This window comes from Macrosteles quadrilineatus, unplaced genomic scaffold (assembly GCF_028750875.1).
Source record: "Macrosteles quadrilineatus isolate MER2022 unplaced genomic scaffold, UCM_ALF_1.0 Scaffold_7__1_contigs__length_78375512, whole genome shotgun sequence".
Classification (NCBI taxonomy): domain Eukaryota; kingdom Metazoa; phylum Arthropoda; class Insecta; order Hemiptera; family Cicadellidae; genus Macrosteles; species Macrosteles quadrilineatus.
This window is the reverse complement of record NW_026542600.1, coordinates 52,232,238-52,252,197: the sequence shown is the minus strand read 5'-3', so window position 1 is coordinate 52,252,197 and position 19,960 is coordinate 52,232,238. Positions and strand designations below refer to the sequence as shown.

The window sequence follows — 19,960 nt, the reverse complement described above, 5'->3', positions numbered from 1 at the left end:
TATGGTGAATTGTACAATTTTTGGATAAAGAGAAATCTAAGAAAGAATATAAAAACAAAAGCAAAGAGAAAGAATAGCAACATCGTTATTTTAATATTCCTTAATTTACGAGTGTTTTTATTATCTTAAAGTTGGCTATGAATATGCACTTTTATAATGACTTATCTAATAATTTATTGTTTTCAATACGATTTGTTTCAACTAGCAACACCAATGCTATAGTTAATGATTATTATTGACATTCCTCTGTTATGATAAATCAGTACTGTAGCCTACGGTAGCGTACTGGCCTATCGCGAGCAGTAGCTTACACAACTTTCTACTGTTTTGTTTTGTTCTTTACATGGTTTATGACTACGCAATGTAGTGTTTGACTAGTCTTTAGGAGGGTTAGAACAAGCTGTGATTTTAAACTTAAAGTTTTTAACCTGTACCAAGGCATATGCCATTGTCATGATTGCGCAATATTCAAGATCCCTCACCTTTATTATGCCGGATAATTTAGATTCTACCATTGACTATTGGATACAGAAGGTTCTACTGCACAATGAACACTGTACTGTAAAGTATTGTAGCCTATGCTACTTTAATTGTGTTTTAATGAGGTCAAATCCCGGCCTATATTGACCGACACTGGTTCTGAACCTCGACTTAGCGAAATTCCTGCAAACCTAACCTCTATATAACGAACCTCATTTTAACGAAATCCTTGATATAACGAATATTCAGTTCGGTCCCTTCAGATTCGTTATACTGAGGTTGGACTGTACTAAGTATCAGAAAATATGCTGAAAAGCAGCAACGTATTCATAAAACATTTTTTTTTAATTCTGTAATATCTTATGAAATATTGCAGTGAAAACCCATCAGGCAAATGTAAATTCGTCCCCGGCGGAGCGTATTTATAACTGTATATTTTAAAACATTATTGTGGACTCTAGTTTTCATCGAAGGTAGAAGGGTGTAGAAAACTGTTAGTGGGGTTGGGAGGGTTACATAAAAGTGCCTTGACCCAATTTCAATTCTGTCACCCCACAAACAACTCAAGGTTTACTGTTTGCTTCGTTACAATAACACGAGGTGAGGATTATGGGTATTTTTGGGTCAATAGGTCACAAGTAGTGTCTTACACATTGTTGTCAATACTTGAATTGTACCGACTATGCATTACTACATTTGCCTTTCAATAGAATAACTTGTTACATACTTCAAAATTATCTATCATTAAAAATGTGGTACTTCGTTGAGTTTATTCGGCATATAAATAATATTTAACGCTATCACAATGTCACCATATTAGTAATTGTTTAAACGATAACCCCTCAAACAAAATATAGTATATGAAATATTTGCAAAAATACTAAACACCCATGTTTAAAATACCCTAACCTGCATAAGCACAGTTCCATTTACCTGGTTGGATTTTTACTAAATATACCCTTATTTTTTCCCTATTTAAATGACATTAATCCTAATGAATAGTTAGGTTTGCTGCTACAGAGAATGTAATAACGTGTGTGTATATTTAAATGTAATAACTTAATATGAAATAAACATTGCTAAATTTGATCAAAATTTAAACAAGCAAACTAGAACAGTTTATTTACCCTTAAGAATAACATAGGAATTTTATATTTTCAATATATTTAACAAAATCCCTATAAACCAAATTGTGTAATATGAACAAATTAGGGAGATGCACAACTTTTATCTTCATGGACAATACTCATCCAGAGCTACCACTTAGCACCTCGACCCCATGCATGTATGTATGTATGCCAAAGACTATCGAATTAGAAGTGAAAGTGGGTTACTGATAGACCCACTCCGCACTTGACATTGTTTTCTATCGACTGATAACCGCGGCAGCAAACCTGCATTCTCAGCGTGAACATAAGAGTTGTAGATCTCAATGTTTTTATATTTTAGGGGATCTGGGATTTCACGTGTTTACAAATTACTACAGCAAACCTACGTTTAAAAATGTGTGTAAGTAGATTTATTTACCACAATCGCCATATTCTTTAACATTGAAGATTTGACGTTTCTACAAATTAATTTACACGGGGCTTAACTGCACCTATTTTGGAGTTATTTTTTCATAATTGTTTATGTTAAGTATAATTTGAATTTTGAAAGGAGACTGATAATGTACTCATTAATAGGTTATTTATTTGACTATTGGTACCATAAGTGACATCTCTATACAGTATTTAAATGTTATAGGCCAGTTTATAATGGAATTGAGCGCAATTGAATTGAGTCACCTACAGATTTCGCTTACGTAAATTCATTTATACTACGATAACTTTTCAATCGAAGCGAACTAAAACAAAACTTAATGTAAACAGTAGCATTGTCTATGATATATACCTTAATATCATAGTCTGCTTTTGACTAGCGAAAAACGCTAATTTCCGTAATTATAAGCTTATTCTATATTAAAATTGTACGTTAAACTTTATAAAAAAAAAATAACACAAGGAGAAAATCGAATATTGTTGTAGCTTTTCTGGAAGATACCCAGAACTGTAATTCAATAGTATCTAGAATATAACATTGTTTAAGAACAGATTAGTATATAAAAAGTACAAACTATACAGTATTTGAAATCATTTAGCTAATTATACCGTATTGGTTTTTATTGTCTGCAAATATCAATCTAAATTTTATTTTGATTGACTTCTTGGCCATCATCACGTGACAACAGTGGGAAGGCTTATAAAAGTTGATATTTATGATTTGGTTTTATTGTTTTTAAGTTGAACTGTCTTCCGATAACTAACTATCTTAAAGTTCAGTTTCACTGCTATTGCCTAAAGATTGCTACACTCTGATAAGTTGGAAGTTTGATCGTGTACTCCGGATATACGATAATCCTTCGAGACCAACAAAGGATTGACCGAAGGTACACCTCCGACGGCGTCCCTGGAGCTACGGTTGGCTTCCCCTCAGGTGTTATATTTCTCAAGGAGAAGCGGATGTTTTCAGGCCAGGCCGTACATGGCGGGGGCAGCGCCGGGCCAGCCTTGCCGCACCGAAACCCAAAAAACGACAACCTCGGTGGGGCGGCCTTCGACCGTCGACCGAGCCTCTTCCTTTTGTCATTTAAAAAGCTACCTTCGAGTTTCAGTATAGTTACAACACGCGTGGCCCCAGCCGTCGTAATTGGCCCATCATTGTCTGTCGGTTTCTAAAGAGATTCTCACTGTTTTGGTGCTTGACAATACCTCTTCGACAGCATAATTTTCCGCATTTAAGAAATACATGTTTGACAGAAGTGTTTGTAGGAGAAACAAACCATTTCGGAGCAAAGGTCGTTATCAGTTGGATAACCGCTAACCTTAAAACGACCGTCAATGCATTGTTTGATATTTCAATGACTTGATTAAATTTATTTTGGTTAATCGGTGGATCATCGGTAGCGCTACTAGGTGAAACCATAAAACCAAGACGGTGATGTCGTGGGTTCCCAAAATCCCTCATTGACCCTTGCTACGCTATACAAGTTCCACGCACATGTATGTGGCTCATGTGGAAGGACAAATATGAGGATAAACCACCAACCTTTAGCATAAACATTCTTTTCACACCCGGATTGCAGAAACACGCACCGCAGGTCTGCGGCCAATGTTGACGAGCAAATTTAAAGTTTCAGAACGCCAAACTCTTAAAACTAAAATCCCCATACAACTTGCATGAAAGAAGGTTTGACTTGAATACTACTTGTATGAGAGATGATGAGCCTACCTGAGGTAACGGAGGTCGGCGGGACGGATTCTAGAGATGGGTTGCTGCTGAATGGTTGACGGTTTGGAGTCTGATTGCCACCCCGTCACTGGCCTGTAACAGGGACACCAGACACCTATACAACCGTGGGTACTGTATAGACCGCTTACACCGATACACCTATACACCTATACAGTATACACCCACAACCACAACTATAAAACACATATAGCAGTACACCAGAGACACGAGCAGCGATATTAGACCTACCATTTTGTTTTATATTTACAGATTAATGTTAAGGGTATTGGTCATTTTTCATTTGTTCCGATTAGAAATTTATGACAGTAAGAAAATTGTATAAAACGGTTAGTTTACTGGTGACCCCATTGAGGATTAGGTAACCATCACTCACACATACACACAAAATTAGACACTTACATACAGGTCTACAAGTTAGCGGCGAACCTACTGTAGACCCATCGATATACAGAGTGATCTCGTAAGATGTTCACTATTGATTTCATACAAACCGTTGGTCCTACAATGACGAAATTCAAATGTTCCCACATAACAAACCACAAGGAATAACGCGTTAAAACATTTTAAATGGGTTTGTACAGTACCGAAATCAGAGGTTCACTAGTTCAAATCTGACTTTGCATCTTACAATTGTCAATTAAAAACGTTTTGGTAAAATCAGAAGTTAACTATTCGTATTCGTTCCTAAATGGCGGCTCCTTAAGTGGAGAATTTTGTACTATTATGAATACCCTGGATTTATTTCAAAAAACAAATATAATTTATGTAATCTGATTAAACTTTTACATTACAACCTGTATATACAGTTATACATTTACCTTTTTGCACATTACATCTTGTATTCAAAAGAGTTTTAAAAATTTTTACGTTATTTCTTGGGGTTGATTTAGTAAGGTAAATGTACATTCCATCATTGTATGACCAACGGTTTTTCTGAAATCAATACCTCAATATTAAATTATAAATGGGTACTTAACGAGATTCGCCCTATAAGCTTTAGTTTTCAAAATGTAAGTATTTTTATATTATTTAATGTTGTTTATTTTCTTCAGTACACCTCACGAAAAATAGTAAAAACACGTTTTTTACATTTATAGGTTAAAAGTTTACAGTTAACGTAGGACCTATACCTTAAACTATAGGATTCACCAGTAAACCTTCGAAATATATTAACAGGTGTCCTTGAACTCCCATGTCCTATTTTGTAGATTTATACCTAAAGTACATATAAATATGTTTCACAATGTAAACATTGCTAAGTAAGGAATTCATTTTTATCCGTCTGTGCTTTTATACTAAATCTTTAATAACGTAATGTCCATTTGAGCTACAAACTTAAAATGATCAAGTATGATATATACCACGTCTACAATTTCAAGTTTCTAACTTCTATCGTGTTACCATTGCTTTCAAAACATCATCCTCGATTAAATCATTTCAAAGATCTGTTATTTAAAACGAAAAAAGGAAGAGAAACGTGAAATTAGATGTACTGTACACATGGTCTTTGTAACCTTACTTAATAACCATTCTTCCCAAATTTGTGGTTAAAATTGATATTCAGCTCTTAAAGAGTGTAGTATAAACCACAGACAGATAACTACACACTTCAGACAAATAGTTATATTAAAAATATGTGTGTGGATGGCACTGACAGATTAAAAAAAGGAGTTCTGAGACACCTGTGGAAAAAATTAAATCTCCACGCGACCAAAGAAAACCAACCATGTGGAAACACAATATACTCAAAATGTAATAGTGAAACATAAATAGTAAAATAATGATTTGTTAGGTGTAAGCAGTCTTCTGCAATACCCACGACCGGTGTCTTGGTTAACCCTGATAATCTGTGTATAAAAACTTGTTTTACGCACTCTCAAAATTTCGGCCAAAAAGGTTATTTCAGTTTGATAAGGTACTTTTTGCAGTTATTGATTTGTGAAACTGTATCTTAGCGTACTTAGGATTCGGCAAACGGATTTTTTTCTGTTGTCGAGTGTCAAAATCAAAGTTTATATGACGACGGAATTTATAACTGAAGTAGTCTTAATTAGTTAAGAAAAGATTTGGTTGAGCATAAAAGCTCATCGTAGTTATTTCTAAGCCAAAAAGTTAAAAAACATACATTTTGGACGGGATCATTGTTTTACATAGTTAATCAAAGTAGTAAAATATTTTTATTTCTCGACTCATTTAATAACTTTTGTGGTGCAGCACAGTACAAATTGCGGAAATTGATTCATTGATTTATTCGCTCAAAATTTCACGTTGTTTAACTTTATCAGGGAAAATATTATTAAAAAGCGAATATTCTATTTACAAAACAACCTCGATTAATTTTTATCTTCACAAGGCAATTATAGGGTTATCGCGGAATAATCCTAATCAATATTACAGACAATGCTATAAATAAAGAGGAATTTCGCAACGCAGATTTATTGTAGCAAGACTGATAAGGTTTGGAGTATTTGGGTTTACAGGCTGATAACAGGGCTGCAATAGGGTCAAGAGTTGGTGATAATTTGGGGGCCACACTCGCGAGGACGTGTGTCGGCAAACCGGGCCAGCCAGGCCAGCTGCAATCGCCGAACTGACCAATGACCACACTGGACACACGGTGTAGTAACACTTCGGCCAAACTCAAATTTCTTAGAAAACAGTAACACTATGTCCCACTCGCTTTTACAGTTAATCAAATAAGATAATGGAGTAACATTTCGGCCCGACGAAAAGTTTACAAGGGTTGAGGAACTCAGTTCTGGTATTAAAGTATACAGGTCCATGTACATCCTTTGCAACCACCCTGTGAGGGAATGCGGCCCAACCGTTATCCTTTCGGAATCGGTGGAATCTCACCCCCTCCAACCCCTTTATTCACGAGGGAAGAACTATCCTAACGATAACCAAACCAAACCTAACCTAAACCAAACCAAACCTAACCTAAACCAAACCAAACCAAACCAAACCAAACCAACCTAACGCCTTTTGTTAGTTTTTAAATGTTGTTATTTTTTTACTATCCTCCCAAATAGTTGGTGAAGATCTGTAAAATATATTTTTGTACGAAGTGTTACTCGTTATCAGGTAGAGAGTTGGACCACAGGCAACATCTGAGGATTTCGGGCCGAAATGTTACTGGGCAGAAGTGTTACTTGGGACGAAGTGTTACGACACGGGACACACACTGGTGACGTGAGATTTGAGAAACAAAATTACAAGGATAGGATATGACAACAAACCATGCCAGCCAACAGGGCACTGCAATACAGTACTTTAAAAACCTAGCTACATTATGCCAAATACCGTAATTAGGATTTAAAAATCATCAACGCGAGTAAAGTTTTGTATCTACACCAATTTGCTATAAAGATAAAACAAGTCTAATTATTGAGTCCATAGCAAAATGTCGCTTTATTTAAGAACGTGAACTTTTTTAATAAAATCAAATTCCAATTAAATTAAAAAAGAGCAAGATACGATTTATTTAAATAAACCAAATCGATTATTTACACTAATCACATTTAACATTAAGACAAAATTTTTAAATGAAGGTGCCATACATGGTATTAGAAATACAAGATAACTAAAGATCTTAAGATACACAGGTTTTTAGAAGACAACGTGTACGGTATTTGTAAACAAATGCATTTCTAACTATTTTCCCTAACATTTTTATTTGCATTATTTGTTTACTTTGAAACTATATTAAAGTCGAAACTCGACCAATGACGAAAAAGGGTTTATGAAAAACAAACCAATTGTTTGTTTATAAACTTCTTACACTTGCTTAGTACAGGGGATTGATTCACCGGCATAAAACATCTACACTGAGGGCATTTCAGTTCTAAAACAAATGTATTGAACTCTTAAACAACACAAACAGTTATTTTATCTTGTAAGACAGTAAATGCAAATACGGAATCATCCATCCGTAGGTTTAAGCATGGACTAAAAACTCTAAATTTCTTAAAGTTCGTTCCTCCCGGAAATTTTTAGTGACAAAATCACACTCACGGGGACAACCGTTTGATCGGCGCCCAAAACGATCCTAATAAGTTACGGCCGAGCGAAGTTGAGTCCTGAACTAGGAAACAAAACCGGGTAAGTAAAGTAGGCCCAAAGCCCTCAGCCCAGTTTAGCCGGCATAAAAAATGGCACAATAGTTAACCTCGTGTGAGCGGAGCGGGGGGAGAGGGAAGGTGGGGGTGACCGACTGACCCGTCCTTGAGCATCTAGACCGTGGCCAGTCAACTCCTCCTCTCACTCCCTCTCTATATTTCCCTCCCACAGAAATTTATAAGTTTATTAAAATAAAAATAGGATAAACATAATATATCGAAACACGAATTTATGTTTCCTTAAAAATCTGTATAGAATTCATGAAAGAAATTAGGAGGGGAGTCAACTCCTCCTCTCACTCTCTCTCTATATTTCCCTCCCACTGAAATTTATAAGTTTATTAAAATTAAATATTAGTTAAACATATTGAAGTATAAATTCATAAGTTTCCTTAAAAAATGGGTAGAGAATTCTTGAAAAAATATGAGGGGAAGGTTGAGTGGCAAGTGGAACAAACATAGATTGTTTTTAAGATATCTGCACGCTTTGCACAATCATAATATAATCTTAACTAATTAATCTTCACGTCTTTCAAGCAATCCACATAAAAACATCAAGTAAACTAGGAACAAATTTAATCTGGTTTTTAAATACTGGTTCTTGTTGTAAACTAAATACACGAAGATCGTCTACGAAACTGCATGTCCCACCTACATCCTAGGACGCTGGTATTAGGGTGCGTTCACAAAGAAAGCTGGTTACAAGTAACTTACTTTCAGCGCTTGTTCCAAGCGCTTGAGAATGCTGTTGAGTGTTCACAACAAACGCTTGCATTTCAAGCTCAGTGTAGTCTCAGCTCTGGTTGAGACAATACCTTCCTCAAGTGATGGAGAGTTAATTTTGATTGAAAATGTAGAATTAAAAATTCGTAGAAGGAAAGTAGATGTTCATGCAATTAACCGCGGAAGAGGTAGGTTAGGGGAATACCACCATCTATTTCCTCAATTGAAATTGGACAAAAAGAGGTTTTTTCTTATACGAGAATGGAGTTAACCACGTTTAATTACATCCTCAAGAAAATTGAAAGTGTTTTATTGCAGTTTTGGGGGAATAGGAATAAGCAACCTATCCATGCACCAGAACGAATTTTGGACCAATAACAAAACCTAAAAAATACTCGAGGGGAGTTTTAAACACCCTATGTAGCTGATTAATTATGATGCAAATAATATTGTGAGATACATTCAAATGTTTTAATTTTCTAGGTGAATAAAATAAAAGCATACAAGTTTCATCTATAAAAAATCCAACACTTAATTAATATTGAATTAAATGTTTTCGTCTATCATCTTAATACATTAATGTTACATTTGTCCTATTGGTTGCGTTATTGAACATTCTAGGGAAAAACCACAATACGTGTGATATATATTTTTTTATTGGAAGCTCTAAATACTTGAGCTATCAACTCATCGACATCCATACTGAACTGTTAGTACTGTAGTTGGTAACTGATTTTGACTGGTTCGGCCAACAAGCGCCGGAAAACAAGTACGAAACGTTCTTGCGTGCTTGTCAGAGCTTGTAACAAGCGCTTGCTAGCCGGCACAAGCTTTGTCTGTGAACGCACACGCTTGATACTATGTTGACTTTTTTCACGCCGGTTCGAGCTTGCAAGCGCTTGCCAACAAGTGCTTGTAACAAGCTTTCTTTGTGAACGCACCCTTAGCTCGGAACTGTTTTACACATAAGGCTAGTAATAGAGGGTCGCGGCATTGTCAGATAAAATCCATTGGTGAAGTAGGATTAAGAATGGCCGGAAACTTGCTGTTTATAAATTTCCTAGTTATAGTTCTATAGATTTTGTCGTTGTATAGTATGTTTTATTTATAGGATAACGCGAGGACTACTATAAGTAGCACAGTGTCTGTAGCGATAGTTAGTCACGTAGGATTAAGATAAGGACTCCTTATAGGTCTCACAGTTTCTATGGAGACAGTTAATAAGTAGTAAGAGAACTCCTGACAATACTCACAGTTTCTTTTAACCTCACATAAATCACATAGTGTCTGTAGCGACAGTCAAGTATGATAATAAAACTCATACTGATTAGACTCATAGTTTTTTTTATAACTGCAGATTAGCTCACAGTTTCTGTAGTAACAGTTGAAAGTATGATACGGAGAAAACTCCTGATAAGACTCACAGTTTCTAAATCTGCAGATAAACTCACAGTGTCTGTAGTAACAGTTAAAAGTGTGATAAGAAGATGACTTCTGATAAGATTCGTAGTTTTTAAATCTGCGGATAATCTAACTTTCTGTTGTGACAGTTAAAAGTATTATAAGAAGAAAACTCCTGATAAAATTCACAGTTTCTAAACCTGCTGATAATCTCACATTTTCTGTAGCGAAAGTCAAAATTATTATAAGAAGATGCCTCCTGATAAGACTCGTGGTTTCTAAATCTGCAGATAATCTCACAGTTTCTGTAGCGACGGTTAAGAAGTCTGATAAGAAGATGACTTCTGATAAGACTCGTGGTTTCTAAATCTGCAGATAATCTCACTTTCTGTTGTGACAGTCAAGTATGATAAGAAGAGGACTTCTGATAAGAGTCACAGGCCCCCGGTAGTGATGATTGTGGGAGGACTCAGTATAAGCAATGGACTACTGGTATATTTGACAGTTTCAGCAGTAATTGTCGGTTATGTAGGATAAGGGAAGGGCCGTAGCGGTGGCTGGTGGCAGTCATGTTGGATAAGGAGAGCATGGTCGGGGCCGGGGTCGGTCGGATGCTCCTTGGACGCAAGGTTGGCCCTCACCTCGGCTCGCCGCACTTCCTGCTTACGTTTTACAATGCGGTCTGCTTTTAGTTGACACCATAATCTTGTGATACACTGAGGTCTACTTTTTAGTTGACACCATACTCTAGAAAGCTATTGTGACCTGCTTTCAGTTGCCACCATAATCTCGTGTACGATAAGGTCTGCTTTTAGTTGACACCATAATCTGGTGTAAAAATTAGGCTTACTTTTAGTTGACGCCATAATCTCGTGTTACAATGTGGTCTGCTTTTAGTTAATATCATACTCTCGGGCTAAGCTAAGGTTTGCTTTGACTCCATACTCTTGATATATATTGTAACCTGCTTCAGTTGACACCATACTCTCATGTTACGATAACGCCTGCTATTATTTGACTCTATAATCTTGTCTAACAATGAGGTTTGCGTTTAGTTGACATAAGGTCAACACGCGATGGGGTGATCTTGTGATACAATAAGGTCTGCTTTTAGTTGACACCATACTATTGAAATATACCCCTTACTTTTAAGAGGGTCTGCTTTCAGTTGACTCTATAATCTTGAAATGTGATGTGACCTGCTTCTAGTTGACACCTTATGGTACTGTGACGATGCTTTTAGTTTATCGTCCTCTCCGGTTTATACCCTGTGTCTTTTTCATATTATACAAAAATATCCACAAATTCAATACCATCACCGAAATAAGATCACAGGACATAATCACATAAAAGTGTAAATTACTATATGTCCCACGCAAGGGGATTCGTGGCATAACACGTGCGATCCATGCGGCAGTAAGTCTCATGGACACTACAATGGTTGCGCAATATGAATCGGACAGTTGGACAATGAGAAAGAAGGGGGAATGAGAAGGAGAAGGAAAGCGGGAGTGGAGTGAAAGTGAGAGGTGAAAGTCTCTAGAAACCACGGAGACTACTGTCGGTTCCTCGCAAGGTTGGCATTGCATGAGAGCGTTATTATAGCAATTCTCGGTTTAAAACAGGTTATTGATAAGCTGAGGTTTGATGAATTAGTGAACAAATTGGCCAAAGTTTCGGATGAGTTTCACCAATGCAATCTTCAGGGCAAGCTACGCAATTAAAATTCAACTTTTTATTGATAAGCTGAGGTTTGATGGATTAGTGAACAAATTGGCCAAAGTTTCGGATAAGTTTCACCAATGCAATCTTCAGGGCAAGCTACGCAATTAAAATTCAACTTTTTAATTCGTCAGTATTTTTTTCGAATTCAACAAAGCAATCATCTTCTGAAGATTCGAAATTATGCTAGAGTTTGGTAAGTTTTGTATCATGATTCCAAAGTTTTGAATAGAATAGGTTCGAAATTAAATTTTCATATTCGCTGCACTGAGGTCTACAAAACCGAGTTCTTTATAAACCAAAATAAAATTGTCGCATTCATATTTTATTGTTGCAGGTGCAAGAAATCCCGTAGAAAGAGAGTATGGATAGAAAAGTTTAAAACTCGTTTATTATTAGTATTGGTGCAGGTAAAAAGCTAAGACATTCATTATTTCATCAGAGGTCCCAAAAGTCGATTTTGAAACTATTTATTAACGTTAAGTACCAAGGTCGAGCATGTTCAAGTACGCAATCCAACTAATGTTGAGTCATTAGGCATGTAACGTGTGTGTGAACAGATGTAATAAAATAACTGTTTTCATCCCAAAACAGCCTTGAACGTCACACCTGAACTAGTGAACACATTTTAGAAATGTTTTACCAAAATAAAATAGTTCAATTACGTCATTAGGTTATTGAAGCAGCCTTTTACTTAGTTTTCAATTGCATTAGTAAAAACTCCAGTAGGGAATAGAGTATAACTTTTATATAGTATATTTAAAATGCTTAAACATTTGTTTATATTACACTTGCATTGGCGAGCCAGCTGTCAAAGTAGTTATATCAGCTGAAACCTTAATGCAATATTTCGTAGAAAGTGTTATTTAGAATTAGTACTGTATTTATATTGTTAAAGTTTTTGAAGTAAGCAATTGTTGAATTTTGTACCCAACACCTAACTTAATGTTTAATACTTGCCATATCAGCTCAACTCGTCAAATTACCTGAAACAGAAAATATGTTTAGTATCAGATGATTACACAGCGTTATTGTCATTAATTCATGTTATATCTAGCATTAATGTTTGAATAATATCAAACAAAGGTTAACCTTACAGGTTTTCAAACAGGAATATATCCATAGTATATCCACAAAAAAAGACCAAAGTACCGTTAAATTAGTGTTGTCATACATCCTCGTTTGACAGGAAAGTCGCCGGTTTTGCTAAAGGGCTCATAGGACGAAAATTATCTCCAGTTTTCAAAAAATCACTAAACTGTCTATAAAATTAATATTCACATTTTATATTGAGGTTAAAAATCATACAAACTTGTTTATTAGTTTAGATGTTCTTGTGTCAAAACATCTTGAGCAAACCCCCAACTAACCAAATAATTCTTACAGCATGTCAAATGTTGATTCCTAAATTCAACCAGGATTCTTGAGGTACTTAGGTGTTTAGTAACAAAATAACTGTTTTTATCTTATAAATTTATCTACACTAATTTTTACAACACTTTAAACATTTAATAAATCGGTTTTTTGTAGAGTCAATAAAGAAAAGTAGCTGACGACATATTTGAATATGATAAACCTCTAAAGAGGAAAACTCAAAATAGCTAATAAAGAGATGTTTTAAAAAAATTGTTGTGTTTTTTAACGAATTTGGGTGTAAGGTATCCAAACCCTACAAATTACTGGTAACCATTTTGTGGTCTTTAAAATTGGGATTAAATTTAAAAATCATAATTCAGTCTTTGTTTTTGAATTGAAGGATAACTTGAAACGGTTCAAAGAGCCAGGTGGCCGGTGGGTATGTAGCACCTGTTTTATAACACATCTGCCGACTTGTATCGGCCTTAATAGCAATGAATTTATCACTAAGGAACTTGAATATTAACTGTTCATTGCGACATGTTTGTAAGGCATATCGCAACGATCGAATGAGAAAAGCCACCTTTAAAACGTCCGCCAATCAATCATCGGGACGGATAGTCAAGAAAAAAAGGAAAGAGTATCCAAAACCAAAACATTTTGAGCCAACCCATAAATAATTTCCTTAAAAACTGAATTGTATTCATACAAACAAAAATGATGTGAGAATTAACTTATTGGATTGTTTTATGCCAACAAAATCACTACTTGCTAGGGTGGCAGTTTACAAAATACAACAACTTTTCTCTCGGAGGATAACAATATTTTAACTCTATAGTTAGAGACAAACTAAATATATTTGGCATGATATTCGACTAATTAACGTTGGAAACAATGTTTAACAATAAGTTTAGATAGCTCGCTTATACATATATTTTTAATATTTTACAAATAGGTGTGGATTATGCGGGGTTTGAAACGCTGGTTTCAGTGCAAAGAGCGATGCGTATTAGTTTATTATTTCCTCAATCACAAATAATTGAGCACAATGGTATAGAATGTAAGATACAGCAGGTCAACGCGTTGCCGTGTCCAAGAAGAAACATAACTGCAACTGTGGAAAATCTACGGAACTGCAGTGAATGATCAAAAATTTCCTCTAGGAAAAGAAAAATACTGCTTACAAAGTTATAGTATTCACACAAACCTTGAAAAGAAGCAATGCTAACAAACCAACTACATTATTCATATGACAAACTCGCCTTTAAATTTATGGAAATCAAATGTCACGTTAAGATGTTTAATACGTCTCCACATAACATAACATATAATGCTTACCTTTAACATACATGCAAAATTCGTGTGACAAAAATATACGTCGCTACCGAGTAGCTTTCTTGAAGAGGTCGATACTTTAAGTTATTTATCTCTACCGTTGATCATGATAGTTGTTTGATTCATATGCGAATTCGACTGCAATTTGCAATTACCTATAGGGGGAATTAACATTAAGCTACACATGAATCTGTATTAAACTGTTTAAGAGTAAATGAAGATTCGTGTGTTAATGTTTAAAGAATTTAGATCGATCGATTAACTTAGATTAAAAGATAGATGTAGATAGATAATAAAGAGAGAAAAAACTAGATGATGTTTCTTAGTGGACTGTATTTCTTTAACTGAACAAAAAGTAAACATGATATAAAATAGTTAATATCAGACCAGCTGTTAGAAACAGTAAATTAGGAAAATAACTTTAAACATTGTTAGTTGGTGATTTTTGAAGAAGCCTTGAACCGCGATGAAAGATACATCAGAATCAGACACCGATCAAAATTAAAGGAGAAAAAGTGAGTCGCCGATTGTAAAATGTCTCAAAATCACTAAATCATCAAATAAGACTACAACGATACAGTCATTGACTGTATGCGAGAAATGGAAATTGTCACCAATCTCAACCCGATCATCAAGATTTACGGTTGAAAACGGCAAATAACTAATTGTAATAGTGTGCACGAAGTGGCACTTTGCGCTTGCGTTACACATGATATTTTTCCTACAGGTAACTTACACTAAACAACAGGAAAAGTCGTAATATCAATAGTCAAAGGTTGGGAAACGCTGCACCAGTTGATCGTAATCGTAATAGTGTTGCCAACTTATTTTCAAGAGTACACGTGTAACGTGCCTAATAAAAGCACTGTTTTGTGTTGTCTGGTTGGAATACTGGAGCGCGGCAAAGTAAAATAAGTGCGGCAATAGTAAATGCAGCAATTAGCTACTTTGCATGTTAAAAAAGTGCAAAGAAGCTCGCTTTGTCAGGAAACTGTACGAAAACTATTTTGAAACTGGTTTAATAGATAGTTAATTATGATCTGAACGATACAACCGTCAAGTAATAAATCGAAATCGAAAATCTCGAGGGAAAAATGATGGTGTGGATGCGATGATCGAACGGTCTAGGGTCTAGAGCAGAGCCCGAGGGGTCGTGCAGAGAGGGCGAAGCGTCGGAGAGGGTGGAGGGTAAAGAATTCTTCACTGTAGTTGTGGGGTTGGGCGGGCTTGCATCGATCGCATGCAACCCCGCCGCGCCGCACAGCACTGCAAGAGCCGGTTAGCCACCAATCGAATTATAACCTCCGTTTGCTTATGTAAACAAGGCTGGAGTCCAACTTTCGACGTCCAAGATCCATATTGTCCGGCTAAAAATCGGGTTGATCTGTGTAAGCACAACTAACAAAGGGTGAAAATTGGAAATGCGATAAAATCGGTCATTTTGATAACCCGATTTGTATACGGTAGTACAGTATAATAAATATGGATACAATTACATATTTGGAAAACCAAGTATTGAATATCACAGGTAATTTAGTGTACGTATAAAAACAGTGACCGCAAACAGTGAGGGCTACAATATCTGTTGGAGAGGCCTAATGCTTACTTTGTTGTTAAAGTGTACTATGGAACAATTCAAGCTTTCACTTAGACCCCATAGAGTTTGTTAAAATCTGTTCTTATTTTTCATTAGTTAGTCAGTAAAAGTTGGATAGAGTCGTGCGACTTGTCGGGTAGCAGCCTATAGGATGTTAGGAATGTGATGGTCTATTTGCGGATCTCGACGCGACCGGGACGCGGAATCTCCCTTCCCTTGCAGGCCCTGCCCTGACCGACTTTAAGCCTTTCTACTCGCAACTGCGGAAATTAAAGCTTTAAAACGTGTCGTCTGGAAAAACTTAAATCAATAAAAATGTTTTAGTAATTGCGACAATGAGGCGATTTCAATGAGGTTTTTAATAAATTTACCAAATTATACTGCATTAGTAAGAAGTAATCCCACCTGTTTTAGAATAATAGCATGTGTGGACGAATACACAAATATTTTATATGGCTTTATCGGGAGGATTTCGATCTCATACCCCATGAACCACAACCAAAGTGTCTGGCGAAACAAACAGCCAGTCTCTCGAACATAGGGAAGGGACCCTCGTATCTGTTCGTGGTAGGTCCGTAAAAAAAGTTAACCGACTAAAATGATATATAATCAATAGATATTTTAGTTTGTGTGTTTTTTTTCATTTTTGCGTTTTAAATGAAACGACCCAAAGCATGTTCTTGTTCGACCTTTTGTGAGGTAGTATCATTAATATTTTATACACCAATGACAAATGGCGGTTGGGTACAAAATCGATCAAACCTGGGACCCAACTACTGTCACGTTTGGTGAGTACTAACAACTCGGCTATAAAGCCAAAGAGACCTTCACTAAACCTAAGTAAAATAACAAAACTAATACAAACATCCGCAGAATTAATACATATCAAATGTATGTACTTTCAATCTGTATCGATATTGAGGTAATTCTTACCTTCTTAGTGAACCCTCGGAAAATTAAATTTTATTTTTTCAAAATGTGGGAAATAACGCTCTGGTTCTGAAAATGATGGGTTTTCCACGCAAAATGTCATAAAACTACAGAAAAACTGAAGAACGGAAAATATTTGTTATGCCGAAATCGGACATGTGGATACTAAAATTAAACTGTAGAGCAAGTTGAACAATATGCAAGAGTAAGATCCGATTGATATTAACGGAGATACGAGGGATACGACCGGAAAAGCGCCGAAAAACGGGAAAATAACTAGGTTAGGTTACGTTGGGTTAGTTCAGGTTATGTTGAGTTTCAATACTAACAATACCAATGTTATTGATAACCTGACCTAACCCAACCAACGCTTTTCCGGTCGAAGCTTAACTTAGTTATTTTTCTGTTTACGACTCTTTTCCGGTCCCTCCGTTAATATCCAAGGATCTTAAAAAAGCATATTCTTGTTCGGCTCGCTCTACCGGTTAATTTGGGTACCCACATGACCTATTTCTACAGAAATCTAGTTTTTTTTTTATTTACTACATTATTAAAAAAGAAAATTTAATTCCCCGATGGTGCACTGGGAAGGTAAGAATTACCGAAATCGAAATCGATCGTAAATGTTTCAAAATCGCACAGAAAAGGTCAAACTTGAGTCCAATGACATAAACGTTATTTGACCAAATGTTATACTGATGAGTGGGGATTGAGCCGGGGACCTCGCGGGCGGCAGTGACCTACTGGGGAAGCGGTCAAGGCGCCGTCGTGGAAATGGAACAGAGCGACGCGTCGGAAGTCCATAGGCGGACGCCTGGGGCGCAAACGAGACCAAGTCCCAACTGCGAGCTAACTTTTCTAGTTCAGGTGACTAAGAATAACGAAAGGCAAAAAGTATTTAAATGTAGAAAAGTTTGAACGTAAATCAACAGATACCTTACATGAATACTGGAAAGGACCCGGAATGGATCATAAACATAGACAAATGACGTTTTTGGCCCGAAAGTAAACAAAACCATATGTTAATTAATGCTATTAGTATAGGGACAACAACAACAAAAACAAAAACAATCCCAGGCTAGTGCCTAGCGTCCTAGGACAAAAAAAAAATTGTATAGGGGTTTTGTTTACTTTCGGGCCAAAAACGTAATTTGCTTATGTTTATGAACCATACCAGTATTCGTGATACCTTATAATCCCAACAATATCGGTAGTATATTTATTCACACTAATTAAAATTTGTAAATTTTACCATTACAATAATTTGAAAATAATAACAATTTTACTACTATTTTTATATAAATTAGACCTATGTATTGTGCACTTATTAATAAAAATATTTAAATAGTCACAAACGAAGGTGCAAACAGACGAAAGTTGATCGATTAGGGATTGAGACCTGAACTTTTAACCAACTCGACGATGTGTTGCTGGCTTTACCCATCGGAATTACTATTCCAAGAATCGAGTGGCATTACCACAAATATAGGGAATTAATAATGTACAGTACTGACATTACATACTTTTGTGTTGTAGTGCGTACAACAATGGTTGATTGCAATACTGCAGATTAACTTATCATATTGTAGATCGTCATTAAGAAAGTTTCCCATTAATTTTCCTGTAGACGAATATGATCATGTCGTAAAAAAATCGATGATTTAATACTTAAGTAAATTAAGGTGATGTAAGTGAATGTAAAGTATATATTATATGTGTGTGTCCGTTAGCACGATAATTCGAGTAAAAATTATCCGATTTTGACGAAATTTGGTACAAACGAGTGAACCTACGTTTACTTAAACGAGTTCGCGAACCAGCAAACTGCGGGAACGGGGTTTGATGGGGGTGGGCTTTTTGGGATAAAAATGGGGGTTTTGCCATAAACCCCCAGTTTCCCAGTCCCCATTTTATGGGAAAATAAACTGTTCCCTATAGTAAAGACTATTTTGACCACCATTTCGGTCTTAACACCCTCTATAGCAAAATCGTTGGTTCTCGTCCTGGGGTCGCAACTTTAAATTAATTATTATCACTTCACACCTGTACTGCTCTGGTTAACCCTTGCTTCGCTTGAAGGTTGCAGTAGTCGATGGTTCCGCATACATTGAGGTCCTTGTAGGAAAATGCAACGTTAAAGGAGACTGTAATATTTTATTTTTATTTTAAAGAGGTATTTGTATGCCACTGGGGAGGAAAGCATGAGGGAGACCGAAGAACCGCTGGACGTATGAAGTAAGAAAGATATGCCCAGGATGGAAGTAAATGAAGATACCGCAAGGGACAGGACGACGTGGAGGGAGTTTGTTGGTGAAGCCAACCACAAATGGCTAGGGAGTAAGAGTAAGTATTTTTATGCCTATTGAATTTAGTTTTCGACAGGCTTCAAATTGTTTTCCTATCATGTTTAAACTATTGTGCTGCATATTTCTACCACTGTATCTTCTATCACCAGCCTCCGAGAGGAGTGTGAGACACTGGGGAAAGTAGGCTTAACCTAACCTAACCTCGATTTAGGAATTGCATCAGACCGGCGCAATAGGTCAGCGATACCCTTCCCTACATAGGCGACCTAAACAGTGTCGCGAATACCAGCTCTTGGATATACAGTACTCAGTTGTAGGTGTACGGTGTATCAGGTACAAGTAAAAATAATTCAACTACCTGTATAGAAAGTACGAGGATGCAAAGGATAAATCAGTGTTTTGGACAGTACAGGTTTCGTCATAAAAACACGATCTTTGCTATGAAGCGTCAAATACAATTAGTTTAATATCTGACAAAAACTTTAGCACCAACTTAAAACTTTTTAAAATGGAGTAGCCTAGTAAAATAAAAAATAAAAATCTTAAATCGTTTAAGAATCGATCATTTGATTTAATTTTAATTTTATTTTATTTACATGCTTCAATACCGCTTACACCATTTACATTGAAACAGTTCATGCACTTATAATCATTTCTTCAGTGGGTTTCTTCTCGTCCATTCACTTAGATTTAACTTACAC

General features: G+C 36.0%; 1 protein-coding gene across 4 annotated transcripts in view; it reads right to left on the bottom strand.

Annotated features, from left to right (window-relative positions):
* LOC128998316 (protein roadkill-like) overlaps positions 1 to 19,960 on the bottom strand; it is an 85,557-nt gene that overhangs the window by 31,397 nt on the left and 34,200 nt on the right. For 3 of the 4 annotated variants that reach the window (XM_054424405.1, XM_054424406.1, XM_054424404.1), the window contains one exon: positions 3,751 to 3,843. The exons of the other annotated variant lie outside the window; for it this stretch is intronic. In XM_054424405.1, coding sequence (XP_054280380.1) covers positions 3,751 to 3,843 — 93 coding nt within the window. The remainder of the gene's footprint in view (positions 1 to 3,750; positions 3,844 to 19,960) is intronic. 4 annotated transcript variants of the gene reach the window in all.